Source organism: Microtus oregoni, unplaced genomic scaffold (genome assembly GCF_018167655.1).
Source record: "Microtus oregoni isolate MIOR12 unplaced genomic scaffold, Mior012 000062F_ref0000492, whole genome shotgun sequence".
Taxonomy (NCBI): domain Eukaryota; kingdom Metazoa; phylum Chordata; class Mammalia; order Rodentia; family Cricetidae; genus Microtus; species Microtus oregoni.
Genome location: NW_024543872.1, coordinates 2,731,075 through 2,745,286, shown reverse-complemented (window position 1 = coordinate 2,745,286; position 14,212 = coordinate 2,731,075). Strand labels below are relative to the sequence as shown.

At 48.7% G+C, this 14,212-nt stretch overlaps 1 protein-coding gene across 3 annotated transcripts in view; it reads left to right on the top strand.

Moving 5' to 3' along the window:
- The window catches only part of Nod1 (nucleotide binding oligomerization domain containing 1), a 50,739-nt gene extending 37,263 nt beyond the window's left edge, over window positions 1-13,476 (top strand). For 2 of the 3 annotated variants that reach the window (XM_041640400.1, XM_041640402.1), the window contains 6 exons: window positions 85-168; window positions 2,945-3,028; window positions 3,783-3,866; window positions 5,568-5,651; window positions 8,637-8,720; window positions 12,183-13,476. In XM_041640400.1, the coding sequence (XP_041496334.1) occupies window positions 85-168; window positions 2,945-3,028; window positions 3,783-3,866; window positions 5,568-5,651; window positions 8,637-8,720; window positions 12,183-12,255 (493 nt within the window). In that variant the 3' untranslated portion in view covers window positions 12,256-13,476. The remainder of the gene's footprint in view (window positions 1-84; window positions 169-2,944; window positions 3,029-3,782; window positions 3,867-5,567; window positions 5,652-8,636; window positions 8,721-12,182) is intronic. The other variant, XM_041640401.1, reaches the window with a different exon arrangement.
- The last annotated feature ends 736 nt before the right edge of the window (window positions 13,477-14,212 follow it).

The following is a 14,212-nucleotide window of genomic DNA, read 5'->3' as shown; positions in this document are numbered from 1 at the left end:
GTAGGCGGGCTCAGTGTCGGGAAGAAGGGTGGCCTACTGTGGAGTCCCTATACAGAGGCTAACCATGCATGTCTCTTCCTGCAGACTGGGAAAAAACAGAATAACAAGTGAGGGTGGGAAGTGTGTGGCTCTGGCTGTGAAGAACAGCACCTCCATCATTGATGTTGGGTAAGTAGAAGGGACACCCTATCACACACACACACACACACACACACACACACACACACACGGTGTATACAGCCTGCTGTCTGCGCGGGCACTAGCTGCTCTTCTGGACATCAGTGTGCCACAAGGACCCTGGGGCTGGCAGCACGGACACCCTGATGCCTTCTGCATGAAAAATGGGTGGGAAGTGTGACAACAGGGACTTCACACACTTTTACTTATTTAGAAATCAGCATCATTGTGATTGGGACACGGGAGCCTGGCTCTCTGTGTTCACTGCTGCCAGACATTGGTCCTGTTTTTAAGAATTTACTATTCTCTGGTTAGCTTGGTTTTTTTTTTTTAATGTTAAAAATTGTGGTAAAATTCACGTGATATAAACTCAACCACCTTTCCCTTGTTTAATTATGTAATTCAGTGGTGTTAAGTACATTTATGTAAGGCAGCCATAATACCATCTTTCTCCAAGGAGCTTCTTGGCTCTGGCTGTCCATTCCTAGGCATCCAGATCCAAAGAAGACATCACAGAGGTTTGTTGTTGTTTTGGTGATGGCTTATTTTACTTGCACGACACCCCCAAGGGTCATTCCTGTTGTCAGATGTGAGAGTTCCCTTCCTTTCAGGCTGACCGTCCTCAGGATATCTGCATTTCAGTTTGCTCATTGGTTTCTCTGTCACTGGATACCTGGGTTGTGGACACTGCTGATGGCCTTGGGTACACAGACATCCCTGCTAGATCCTGCTCGTACTTTCTGTGCTTAAACGCCTTACTGGGTTGCAGTAGAATGTTGACTCAGTTTCTGACTTCTTGGTTCATTATGATTTTTAATCTAAACTTTTATGGATATTGGTCGTTTGCCTGAATGTATGTTTGTGCTCCACATACGTGCCTAGTGTCACTGAGGACAAAGCGGGCATTTGATCCCCAGGAACTAATTTTATAGATAATTGTGAGCTGCCATATGGGTGCTGGGAATCAAACCCAGGTCCTCTTATTCTCAGAACCAGCTCTCTATTCCTTCTGTCTGATTTCTTGGAGGCCTCACGTGGTGTTCCTTAGAGCAGTGCTTCATTTTGCACTCCCGCCGGCAGTGCATGTGGGTCCCATTTGCTCCACCTCTTTGCCAGCACTTTTTCCCCCTGTTTTGTCAACAGCAGCCATCCTAAAGGTAGGAGGGGTATCTCATGGTGGTTAAAAAAAACTCCTTGTGGTATTGTAATTTTTCCTGGATTATAAAAAAGAACATTGGTGGTTTTCTTGAGAAACTATGGGGAATATGAACAAAAACAAAAATTGTCTTCCTAGAATTGCTTTTAAGCTGGATATAATAGTACATGCCTGTAATCTCAGAATTTGGAGGGTGAAGGCAAGAGGATCACAAGTTCAAGACCAGTCTCAGCTATATATCAAGTTCAAGGCCAGCCTGGGCTATTTAAAATAAGAGAATCGCCACTGACATTTGAGAGCATGGGAACGCTTTTCAGTTCCCTCTCTCCCCCATTACTCCTTTTACAGAGCAGAAACCAACCCACGTGGACCGAATTCTGTCTTCATTTTTCACAGTCTCATCTCATAGTCTGACACTTTCTTACAAAATTGATGCTACTCAATTGGTATTGTGCATGTATTTTCTCCGCAAAGTACTGGAAACCGGGGTCTCATAGGCCATGCCTGAAAGCAGCCTTCTGGGTCTTACTGCAGAGGTCAGACCCTGTTGTGCGTGGGCTGGGCACATTATTCTGTTCCCTGGAGACAGAGGCCAGTGCTCGCGTCTGTGAAAGCACAGAATCTTCACTGCTCTGCGAAGAATGACCTCATTATTTCATTTGACAGAGAAGGAAACTGAGGCCTAAGACATGTTAATGTTTATGTAGGGTTGCACAGCTGTTTTAAGTTAGTTGTGATAAAGACCATGGGCCCAAATCAGCTTGGGGTGGGAAGGGTTTGTTTGGCTTACATTTTCCCATCGCAGTCTATCGCTGAGGGAAGTCAGGGCAGGAACTCAAGCAGGAACCTAGAGGCAGGAACTGAAGCAGAAACCACAGGGGAATGCAACTTACTGGCTTGCTTCCCAGGCTCACTCAGCCTGCCTTCTTAGACACCCCAAGATCTCCACAATGGGTTGGGCCCTCCCACATCAATCAAGATGAGAGCATTTTTTTCCACTGAGGTTTCTCTTCCTAGTGGCAGAGCCTGAGGTGAGGGTCTCAACATGCAGAATGTGTTGGATGATCCTCTGAGAAGTCTTTCTGGAAAGGGAAGTCAGCTTCATTCATTGTTCTAACGCGCCACCGAGACTCGAGTGTCATGCAGGGCCTGGCTGGCAGCATTCTTACCACATACAAGGAAGGTTGCTAGATGGTTTTAGCCACAGTTCCAGGCCTTAGCTTCCTGGGAGGCCAAAATCATCAATGGCCCCTTTGTTTGCCCACTGTTGACCCAGGGTGGGAGGCTAGCCCTTCTTTCAGGCCAGGGTAGCCTGGGAGTTACTTTCCAGGGCAGTTTTTGGCGGAGGGTCTCAGTGAAGAGCGTTTGCAAAGTTCAGAAAGGCTGGTCTCAAACCGCACCACCTGCCGATCTGCCTATCTGTGTTCGAGGTTGCTACTGCTTTCAGGCCTCTCTGTAACTGGGAGCCCAGGGCAGGCTGCTTGTGCAGCTGCAGGCTGGGGCCAAGGTCACCCCTCTGGCAGTTGCCTGCTGAAAGTGAATCCAGAGGGGCAGCTGACGTCAGATGGAGATGTGACTGTGTAACAGTCCATTGCTTGCCTCTGCTTTCAGGATGTGGGGCAATCAGATTGGGGATGAAGGGGCAAAGGCCTTCGCAGAAGCATTGAGGGACCATCCCAGCCTGACCAACCTCAGGTAACATGCTTTCTGAGAGGTGGACTCCTGGGGCCCGTGGGGGGGGGCTGCTGGGAGGGGGTGGCTGGCTTTACTACTGGGGCAAATTTGATTGGCACATGACTTCTTTTGATCAAGTTTTTCTCTGTGGGTGTGAGGCATGCAGTGAGGTGCTGTGCTCAGTGAACAACAGGGAGACTTGGGACACCTGCCGTCCCTCAGCCATCTTGAGGCACACCCTTGGAGGAGGAGGCTGGGAGCAGTTTTAAAGCTCAGACAAAACCAGAGGGACCCTAGCCCCTTTGCCGCCCTTTCCTTTTTCTAAGATAATGGACAGCCTTCCGTTAGCACCGTGGCCTGATTCCAGCACCTTGGAATCTTGGAGTATTGTAGGCTCTACCGTGGAAAGGGGGTTCAGGACTTTCCAAGGTCTTTTCATGGGCCTCTGAAATTCTCCGGTGATCTGAGTTGCCCCATGAATGCCCTATGCACAAGCCTGGCACAGTCCACTTTGGGAGCACCAGGATTCCTTGGCCTTCAGCTCATATGCGAACCCCTGAGTTCTGCCTTTGTTTTCCACCTGGTCTTTTCAGAAACAGTCATAAGCCTGACTTCACACTCTTAGGCTGCAAAGCCCAGGCTACTGTGGGCCAAGCGCTCTGCTTCCTGCCTGCGTCTGTGTCTAGATAAGAACTTTCCAGATGTCTGAATGTTGCAGGCAAGGCCCCCTGTGGATGTGTCTGTTTTAACCCAACCCCTGTGTTTTTCTTTCTAGTCTTGCATCCAATGACATCTCCCCTGAAGGAGGGAAGACCCTTGCACAGGCCCTGAAGCACAACACCACTCTAAAAATATTCTGGTAACATCTTGAGTCATTTCCAAGGGTTGGGTTTGGTTGTTATTCCCAAAGTTATGGAATCTAAACTGAAAAGCACGTCTCCATTATAAAGGAGAATTAAATTTTCCCAAGCCATTTCCCAAAAACCAGGACTAATACACAGACGAAGTGAACTTTGTCACCCTCAGCTTCTGTGAAGGTGCCAGAAATCCCTTCGAAATGCTCTCACCCAGGCCTGGCTTTCATGGACCTTGTCCAAAATACCCACGTCCCCCACTTGCATGGCCATTCACCCATGCAGCTGCCTCTTACCATGTGCACACATTATGATTTGGCTTCTGTGCCCCGCCTGTTACTAGCTGTGGCTGTGGCTGCCCAGTGCATTGGATGGGCTACTGAAGCATCCCTGGCCTCTATCTGTTAGATAGAGCACCTCAAATTGTGAAGGCCAAAAGGTCTCCCTCCAGGCACTGTTAAGTGTCCATGGACAGCTAAACCACCCTGGTTGAGAGCCACTGCTCTCCATGGACAAGAATGCAAAATTTTTAGCGCAAGCCATAGGTCCTTCTGCACCTTTCACACGTGCGGATTCATCCCACAGCAAGTTGGTCTCCTGGGCACCCTAGCACGGCCTCCTTATTTATTCTCTCTTATTGTCTCAAGGCACAATGCACCTTTGAATGGATGCTTCCTATTCCATCAGTTTCTTCTGTTGGCAGGTACCTAGAATAGTCCATATTTTGCATCATGAGCACAATACCCCTGTGTGTGTGGCAAGGCCTAAACCTTTGTTACACATCTTTTTCCTTTTCAGCACTGAGGTTCAAGCTCAGGGCTTTGGGTAGGTTGGCCAAGAGCTCTGACACTGTGCTGTATTCACAGCCTTTCAATTATTTTTTTTTTAATTTCAAAATAGAGTCTTATTAAGTTACCCGGGCTGGCCATAAACTCACAAGTCCCCTGTCTGTGCCTCTGAGAAGTTGGGATTACAGATATCAGATGCCACTTTTTTCTTTTTTTTGCTTTGATGAACATCTTGCAATATCAGGGTGAATTTCGAGTCTGATGACTTTCATCAAGTGCAATATATTTAAGTTTGGGATAGATGTGATTGAAGAATGATCTTTTAAACAGTGCCAGTTCTACTGCTGTCTTCTTTCACCCATCAGAACAGGAAGGTCCTCTGCTGTTGACATCTGGGAGCATCAGTGCTTTGTCCCATTAGCTGCTGGGCGCAGAGCAATCGAGAGGCTTCCTGAGTTTGTCACAGGGTCTTTGTCCTTCACAGTAGCTTCAGAGAACAGCTGAGCTTGGTTCACCATGCAGGGTTTTCCCAGGTCTCCATGGTGACCTGGGCATTGGGCTGCCAGTGGCATTCAGCGGTTTAGGGGCTGGAGGCTGACCTGGAGGCTGACCTGGAGGCTGACCTGCAGGCACTGGCTCCTTGTAATGTGGGTCCTTCACTTCCATAAAATCCAAGTCTAGGTGAGGAGCCACACTGCAGGAAGGTGGGCAGGAAACAGCTCAGGGAAGGACTGACTGGAAGCGAGTGCCGTTATATGAGTTTACCTGCCTGCCATGATGCAGGATTTCAGGGTAGACTGGGAGCCTGGCCCTCAGCATGTGATGCAGGTCTTGGGGGAAGGCCCTGAACGGCCTCTGTGAACTCATAAACAACATCTGTCTATCAGCACTCCTGACTCAACATTTCCTCTCTTCTAGGCTGACGCAAAATGAACTTAATGACGAGGCAGCAGAGTGCTTTGCTGAGATGCTGAAAGTCAACCGGACACTGAAGCACTTATGGTAACTCATGGGGCTGGGGCCTGGACTCTGCTTCCCTGCACAGTCTTTGTGATGAAATCTACATATCACAGCATCCCGCCCTCGATAGATGGTTTTTGTTTTGTTTTGTTTTCTTCTGTTGTTATTTTTTTTTTCCTGGGTGGTGTTGGTGCACGACTTTAATCCCAGCACTTGGGAGGGGCAGAGGCAAGTGGATCTCTGTGAGTTCCAGCCCACCCTGATCTACAGAGTGAGTTTCAGGACAGCCAGAGCTACACAGAGAAACCCTGTCTCAAAAAAACCAAAAAAGAAAGTTTAGAGGTTTCTCGTATCACAAAGTTGTACTGCTGTTTCTGTGTAGGTCCAGACCGTGTTCACTGTCCTCCCCCAAGCCCTGTTCTGCCATCTCTGTGCCCTGGTGACAGATTTCTGACTTTTGTCTCAGTTGTGGGCATTTCATAGAAGTGGAGCCATTGCGCCTGACCCTTCATCTGTGCTCATTAGCACAGCTCCCAAGGTTAGCCCACGCACGGCAGGCGTGCAGGGGATGGAGATGCATTTGCTCATCACCAGTTGATAGATGTTGGACCATTTCTTCTTCCTAACTATTCTAATGCTTCTCTAAGAGTTCACACACATATTTTTGCAAGGGCGCATTTCCATCTTGCTTCTGTACATACGTAAGCACCGACTTGCTGATAGCTTAGCGAGCAAGCTTGTTTGACTTTCTGAGGGAACTCCACACAGCTTTCCACAACGGAGGCCAGCACTGTGAGGATCACTTTCTCCCCATTCCCATCAAAACTTGCTTCTCCTTTTTTTTTTTCGCAATGGATTTGTTTGCTTTGTTTGCTTTCTTTTTTAAATGTGATTTATTTTTAATTTCATACCTATATAAAATGTTCTTTGAGCAAAGTGCCAATTGATCCTCTCTTGTTCTTCTCCTTCACAGAGAATTTCTTCTTCCTCCTCTTCTTCCTAAGTCTTCCTCCTTTTGTGTTGTATGCGTGTGTGCACAGGTGTGTGTGTGTGTGTGTGTGTGTGTGTGTGTGTGTGTCCCGCTGTGTTTCATTATGGTTGCTGGCAAGAGCATGAGTGGAGGGTTACTTACTAGAGCTGGGCACTACTGACCACATCACTGAAGAATATGACACCCTCCCCCCCACCCCCCCGTTCTCCTGCCCATAGCTTCTGTGGGAGGAATAGATCCCATCAGCCCCTTTCCCAGCCACGATGGAATGTTGCTGGCCCTGTCTTGTGCAGACTGCCATGTCTTCTGCGAGTTCATGGGTGCGACAGCCATGTCACGTCCAGAAAACAATCCCCTCTCTGCCTTCCAGCTCCCTCAGCATTGGAGGGACGGTATGTACATCCCGCTGCACTCAGCCGCCACCGACCAGTTATAAACTCTACACTAAGAGTCACCTGCCACGACAGTATTGTCTCTCACCAAGGCCGAGCGCAGCATTTTCCATGGGTACAAACATAAATATTGAGAGGCTAGTTTGACACCGTGTCCCGAGGATCTGTTGCCTCTCTTGGAGTATAGCCGTATAGTGAGTATGAACGCACACTGTGCTTTCGATCGTCCTCACGAGCCAACAGTGTTGAACATCTTCTCACACACCTCTCTCTTCCTGGGCACCTATCACTGACGAATATCTCCACACCTTTAGCTCGTTTAAAAACCCAGTCATTCGTCTGCTTGTGGCTGAGCTGTAAGAACGCCTCATTCTGTGTGCTAGACATTTTGTACATAGGTTTGCAGGCATCATCTCCTTCCTCTGGGCTTTTCAGTCCCTGATAGTGATCTCGGAGGCACAGCCATTTCTGGTTTTGATGAAGTCCAATTTGCCCACCTCTTCTGTAGCTGTTTATGTTTGAGGAATTTTACTTGATGGAATATTGCCTAACCCAAGGTCACAAAGATTTATATATAAGTTTTTCTCTTAAATTAGGTGAACAGTTGTGGACATATTGAGGTGTGTGTGTGTGTGTGTGTGTGTGTGTGTGTGCGCGCGCGCGCGCGCGCGTGCGTAGAGATCAGAGGTCAAAGTCTAGTGTCTTTCTTGATTCTTCTTCATTTTATTTTTTAAGACAAAACATTCCATAGAACCTAGTGCTCACTGATTTGACTGTACCAGGACCCACAAGCCCCAGTGATCCTCTTTTTATACGAGAGCCAGAAATCTAGACGCGGGTCCTTATGCTCGAGCATCAACACCTGACCTGCCGTCTCCCTGGTCCCCCATTTTGAGTTAACTTTAGAATGTGGTATAAGGTAGAAGTCTTCATCCTCTCCACATAGACGTCCGTTCTGAGGGAGCATCAGCTGAGCAGCTCAGACCATCAGTGCATGCTTGTCCAACAGTTGATTACACATCCAGGAAGAGTCTAGCTTGTCACGTTATGTGTCGGTTCTTATATCAGAATCTCATTGTGTGGACCAGTCTTGTCTCAAACTCAGGATCCTCTTGTGTCAGCCTCCTAAGTGTTGAGGTCACAGGCATGCACCACCATGTCTGGCCTCACCGTCCTTCTGTAATCAGTTTTGTTCTCTCTCCAGACAGTTCTAGCTATTCTGAGTCCCTTACATTTGAATTTTTGGGAAAAGCCAGGTTTTTTCCTTTCTTTCTTTTCTCTTCAATTTTCAGATTTCCCCTGTTCCCATCTCTGGGTGCTGGACCCTCCAGGTTGCAGAGCCCGGGAGGCTCAGAGAGGGGGTGCACAGCCATGCTGCTCTCATTGGAGATGGGGCGGTGGTAGCCAAATGTGCCCAGCTCTGCCAGCTTCCTCTGGTACACTATGTATGAGTTTCGATTTATCACAATCACTATGTAAAATGCAAACATTAAGGAGTTTCAATGCTATTCATTGTTCTTGTGTGTCTGAGGCCCTGTAGTTCAATGAGGAATTATGGGGATCCTGTTACCCCCTAACCCTGACCTCATAGAATACAGATTGGACCCAGTCTTCTGTGTTGACACAGGTGTACTCTCCTTTCAGGCTTATTCAAAATCACATCACAGCCACGGGGACAGCCCAGCTGGCTGAGGCACTGCAGAAGAACACCACCATAACAGAGATTTGGTAAGACCATGCTCTTGTCACAACACCCGATTTCATGGTCTCTGAGTGAGTGCCACTGATCACTTCATGGGATCCTGAAGTGATCCCACTTCCTCCTTGACTGTGAGGATGATGTGGGGAGGGGCAGCAGTTCCACGACTGGAGGGGCCCCAGCTCTTTAAAGCTCTTGTTTGCCTGATGCAGTGGCCCTGAGTATTCGCGATTGCTTTGGAAATGTGTCCTGGAAGCCAGGCCTGGAGTATTACTCTCCCAGTGTGATCCAGGGAAGCTGGCAGCAGCAGAACCAACTCTTGATGAGAACACAGAGGCAACTGTGGATTCCCTGAGGTTTACGGAGCAGCCTCACTAGGAGCCCAAGCCCTAAGTTCAGGGGGTGGATCCCCTTAACCACTTTTTCCCGTGTGAGTGGGGAGAGAAATTCAAGCCCCAAGACCTCTTGAGATATAGTCCTCCCCAGTTATTTGCTGCTGAAAGGTGTTATTAGCTTTGCCTTGGAAATGTCGCTGCTTCACACACTAGCCCAAGGGCTGCAGCCAGCATTATTTTGAAATGAAACCCGTACCTGGAGGTTTCTCTCTCATGTACTAGTTCCTGAATAACCACTCTGAGGCTTAATGTTAATTACAAACTGTCTGGTCTATTAGCTCAAGCTTATTATTAACTATCTCTTACAACTTAAATTAACCCATTTCTATTATCCTATATCTTCCCATGAGGCTCGTGGCTTGTTACTTCACCTCTTGTTTCCCTGAAGGCTGCTGGCATCTCCCTGACTCCACCCTTTTGCTCCCTGTATCTGTTTGGGTTTCCTGCTTAGCTCTATTCTGCCTGGCTATTGGCCAAATTAGCATCTTTATTAACCAAAGATATTCACAGCAAACAGAAGGGCATCCCACATCAGAAACCAAGGGCAACGAGGTACCAGCAGCATCTGAGCTGTCTCAGCCACCTTGCCTGAGGAGTGCATGTAGACAAATCTGTTTAAATGCTGGTTCTAGACTGTTGCCTCTGAGGTAATTCTACATCCTTTCGTGTTGACCATCATGGAGAATGTGGCTCTTACTCATGGTCATACAGAAAAGCGTTTATGAAAAAGACTGTCACAGGGCTGGAGAGATGGCTCAGAGGTTAAGAGCACTGACTGTTCTTCCAGAGGTCCTGAGTTCAATTCCCAGCAACCACATGGTGGCTCACAACCATCTGTAATGATACCTGGTGCCCCCTTCTGGCCTGCAGGTGTACATGCAGGCAGAATGCTGTATACATAATTAATAAATAAATCTTTTTAAAAAAAGATTCATTAAAAAAAAAGAAAAAAGAAAAAGACTGTCACAGAGATTAGAGCCCAACTCCAACAGAACATACTGTGGTGTTTGTGCTGAGGCCAAACTTTCTGTGAGGCGGTCCTGACTGAGGGCTTTAGGATCAGGTCTGCCTCCTGATACTGCCAGGCCCTTGCGCGATGTCTCCATCTGTCACTGAGTGACATGAACTTGAAAGCCCGCCTTGGGCTGCTGCTAAGACTCCAATGATGAACACGTGTGAACTGCCTCATGGGCTCACTCTGAGATCAGGAAGGAGCACAGAAGGGGAAATAACCAAGTGTAACCACGAAGGCTGCAGGATCAGGCAAGGCCAGGAGGGAGCTGGACACAGGGCAGACCTCCTAAGGAAGAAATTTTAGACTAAGCCGTCAAGGATGAATGGAAGTTGGAAGGTTGGGGTAGGTCTCAAAGTGCTACATGCTAGAGAAGGGCACACACAAAGGCCCAGAGTTTGAGAAAGTGTCCACCAAGAACTACAAGCAGCCAGATATGATGGTACATGCATTTATCAGCACTCAACTCTATGGGAGTCTGAGGCTAGCCTGATCTCGAGGGAGACTGAGGCAGAAGCATCATGGTCAGCCTGCTCTACATAATGGGACCCTGCATGGTGATTAATATTGACTGTCAGTTTGAAAGGATCTAGAATCACCTATAAGGGAAATCTCTGGGCATGTCTATGAGGAAGTTTTGATTGAGTTAACTGATATGGAGAAACCCATGCTAAATGTGGATGGCACCATTCTGTGTGCTGGGGCCTCAGACTGAATAGAGGTAGAGATAGATATATAGATGGATGATAGAAGATAGATAGATGATAGATAGATAGATAGATAGATAGATAGATAGATGATAGATGATAGAAGATAAATGATAGAAGATTAGATAGATAGATAGATAGATAGATAGATAGATAGATGAGAGAGCAAGCAGAGGGTCAGCGCTCATCTCTCTCTTCCTGACTGCGGATGCAATGTGACAAGTCACCTTGGCTTTTCTGCCATTCCTCCCTCAAATTGCATGTTGAGATAAACCCTTCCTTCCTCAGTTGCCTTTGTCACAGCAACCAGAAAATAAACTAATAGGCCCTGTCTAAAGAACTCCACAGTAGGGGGCTGGAGAGATGGCTCAACGGTTAAGAGCATTGCCTGTTCTTCCAAAGGTCCTGAGTTCAATTCCCAGCAACCACATGGTGGCTCACAACCTTCTGTAATGAGGTCTGGTGCCCTCTTCTAGACTACAGGCATACATACATACAGAACACTGTATACATAATAAATAAATATTTTTTTAAAAAAAGAACTCCACAGTAAGCTGGTGTGCCATAGACTCTGTGGGTGTGGAAGAGGGAGCCCCTGGGGGCTGAGGAGATAGGCAGAGCCCAGGCCTGAAAGGTCTCGGGGTCAGATCATGAATTTTGACCTTTATACTGGCAGCAGGGGAAAGCTGGTGACGGGCGTGAAGCAGGAAGAGGATGTGGTCAGCCTGAGCACATCTCCTAGAGTAGTCAGTAAGACCCTGCTGGGTCTACAGAAGGGTCTGGGCACTCAGAGAGCTGTGGGGGAACTAGGACCGCAGAGGGGCCTCGGGGCTCTGACCCAACTGAATGAAGGGAGGGACTCTTTAGTGAGCTGGGGCCTCTGGGCTGCTGTGGCAACGTTAGACTGTGTGGAGACATCCAGAGAAAGATGTCAAGAGGAAGCTTGCATAACTGACCTGGCTGTGGCAAGACAGAGGCCAGGAACCTAGGGCCCAGCTGGTCCCCAGCCTTGGAGGGCATGAGAGAGCAGGCCAAGAACAAGTACCCAGAGACAGGAGAAAGACGAAGAGTCTAAGGTGTCCACCTGAGAGAGGACACAGTGCCGCAGGGAGGAAGAAGTCAAGACAGCTGAAATTCTGTGAAGGCTCAGAAGACCCGAAAGTGTCACTAAACTCGGGCTTATAGAGGCCGCTCGTGAGCCCTGTGAGGTGCAGTAAACAGAGGAAGGGAAGCAGGGAAAGGCTGGAATTAACATTGGGTGTGCTTTTTAATTCAGGGTTGTATGACGCACACAGTGTGTGGAGTTCCTTATTGGGACAGGATGGATGCTATCCTATAACACTTTGTGTAAAGTTTGCTTTTTCTCCTTCTCACTAGTCTCAACGGAAACCTAATTAAGCCCGAGGAGGCCAAAGTCTTTGAGAATGAGAAGCGGATCATCTGTTTCTGATGGACTCTCCTGGGCTGGACCTTTGGGAATGAGAAGCAGATCATCTGTTTCTGATGGACTCTCCTGGGCTGGACCTTTGACCTAGGTTGCTCCTTGGTCACAGACAGCACTGCGCAGTCAGCAGAGATACAGGACGCTGTGCAGGGCCTGCAGCAAGGGGACTCTTAGGAGCCCTCCCCTGCAGATGCTCAGACTGGCAGTGCCCAAGCCATGGCTGGGAATGTGCAGACGTAGAGTATCTTAGGAGCCACTGTCACCACTCAAAACCAGCAAGCTTTTCTATACAAAGAGGTTCCCCTGCATAGCCACAACAGTGTCTGAAGATGAAAGGATAGGAAGCAGGGGGCCAACCTCAGCTCCCACAGATGCCTGCTTGCAGGATTCACGGGACCGATGGCACCTTCAGGAAAGAGCTGGGAACTTGGGCAGAGCCGACAGCAACTTTTCGCAAAGAAGGCACCTGGTGACCACACAGTTATCTTGAAAGCTCCTTCCTCTGCTCAATACCCCCTCCCACTGTACAGATCCGTTCCTTCCTCCTAGCCGTGATTATTGAAGTAGGTCCACCGTGGGGAGGGCTCATTCAAGGGCCCCCAGCGAGCTGGTTGTCAAGGGCTCATCACAGACTTTGGTTTCCGTTCTGGATTCTCCCTGGCTGCAAATGGGAATCAGAGGAACTCTAGGCCTTAAAGAGTACTGAGGTCCTGCCTAGAGTTTTCCCCCATCTCTGCCTGCCCCGCCCCCGGGGGGAGAATCAGTTCCCATCCTCCACAGCAGCAGGACTTGCCTCGATGGTCCTGCGATCTCAAGCAAAACTCTCTCCCTTGCTTGTGAGCAAGAAGTATGATCATGTTCTCAGCAGTTGGAGGGTGACTGAGCACAGCCAAGACTCAGATCAGCCAGCAAAGCATGGCAGATACCCACCACCATGGTGGGCATGTGGGGATGCCCAGCAGGGTGGGACGGCTGGGGATGTTGCCAGATAACATATTCTTTTACCACCTCATTTGTAAATAAAATATACTTGCTATTTCTAGTGGCTAAGTCTGGGGGTTTTCTGAAGGAACGCTGTCTGGAGGGAACATTAGGAGACTTGAGCCGCAGCCTGGCTCACTGCAGTGGGGGTCCTGGGGAGTCATGCTATACAGCAGAGGTGTCACCAAGGGACAAGAAAGGTGGAGGCAGCATCCAAGGTCGCTCTACCCGGTCTCTGAATCCAAACGGGCTGTTCCTGAGTCAGACACATGGGCGTGTCGGGGTGGAACAGGCCCCATTTCACACCTTCACCAAAGCACAGTGCTCCTGTAGGCCAGCTGTCTCCAGGGGCTCACTGCTGGGTGGAAGGCCAGAGGAGTTTACGGCAAGAGGCTCTGAGTCAATAGCGGTAGCAAGAGACAGTTCAGGGGACCCTCTGACTTCATCTTTTTGGTCCCAGAATTTGTGTGGTTTTGAAAGGGAGGGTACAGTTGAGGAAGCTAGGGGGAACACTGTAGGGTTTGACAACCCCAATTCCATCAGGGCAGTTCCCTTAAAAGCACTACTGTGGGGATTCCCACCCTCTCCACTACAGGCCCCGATATTCACCGAATAATCACCCTCTGGGGTGGCAGCATTCCCCTAGCCAGACTGGGAGGAATCTACCAGAAACACAGGAAATAGCAGCATGCCACGGGTCAGTGACGCTTGCAATGCGCGGCACGCTCCACATGTCTTAAAAGAACTTCTCCGGGACAAAGCACAGATTTATCAACAGTCAAAGTGAAACCCTTTGAGAGGCTAAAACGTTCTCATTATTGCCCTTGCGGCTATCAGAATTGTGACCTGGGGTGGCTGGGCATGAGTGTGGGTTTGGATTGCAAGTCTATCATACTTCATTCAGTCCTCCTGGTGGTGAGAGGCGGGCTCTGCTTTCTCAGAAACCGAAAGTAGCTCCCTGCTTTATAGCAGAGGCTTTGGG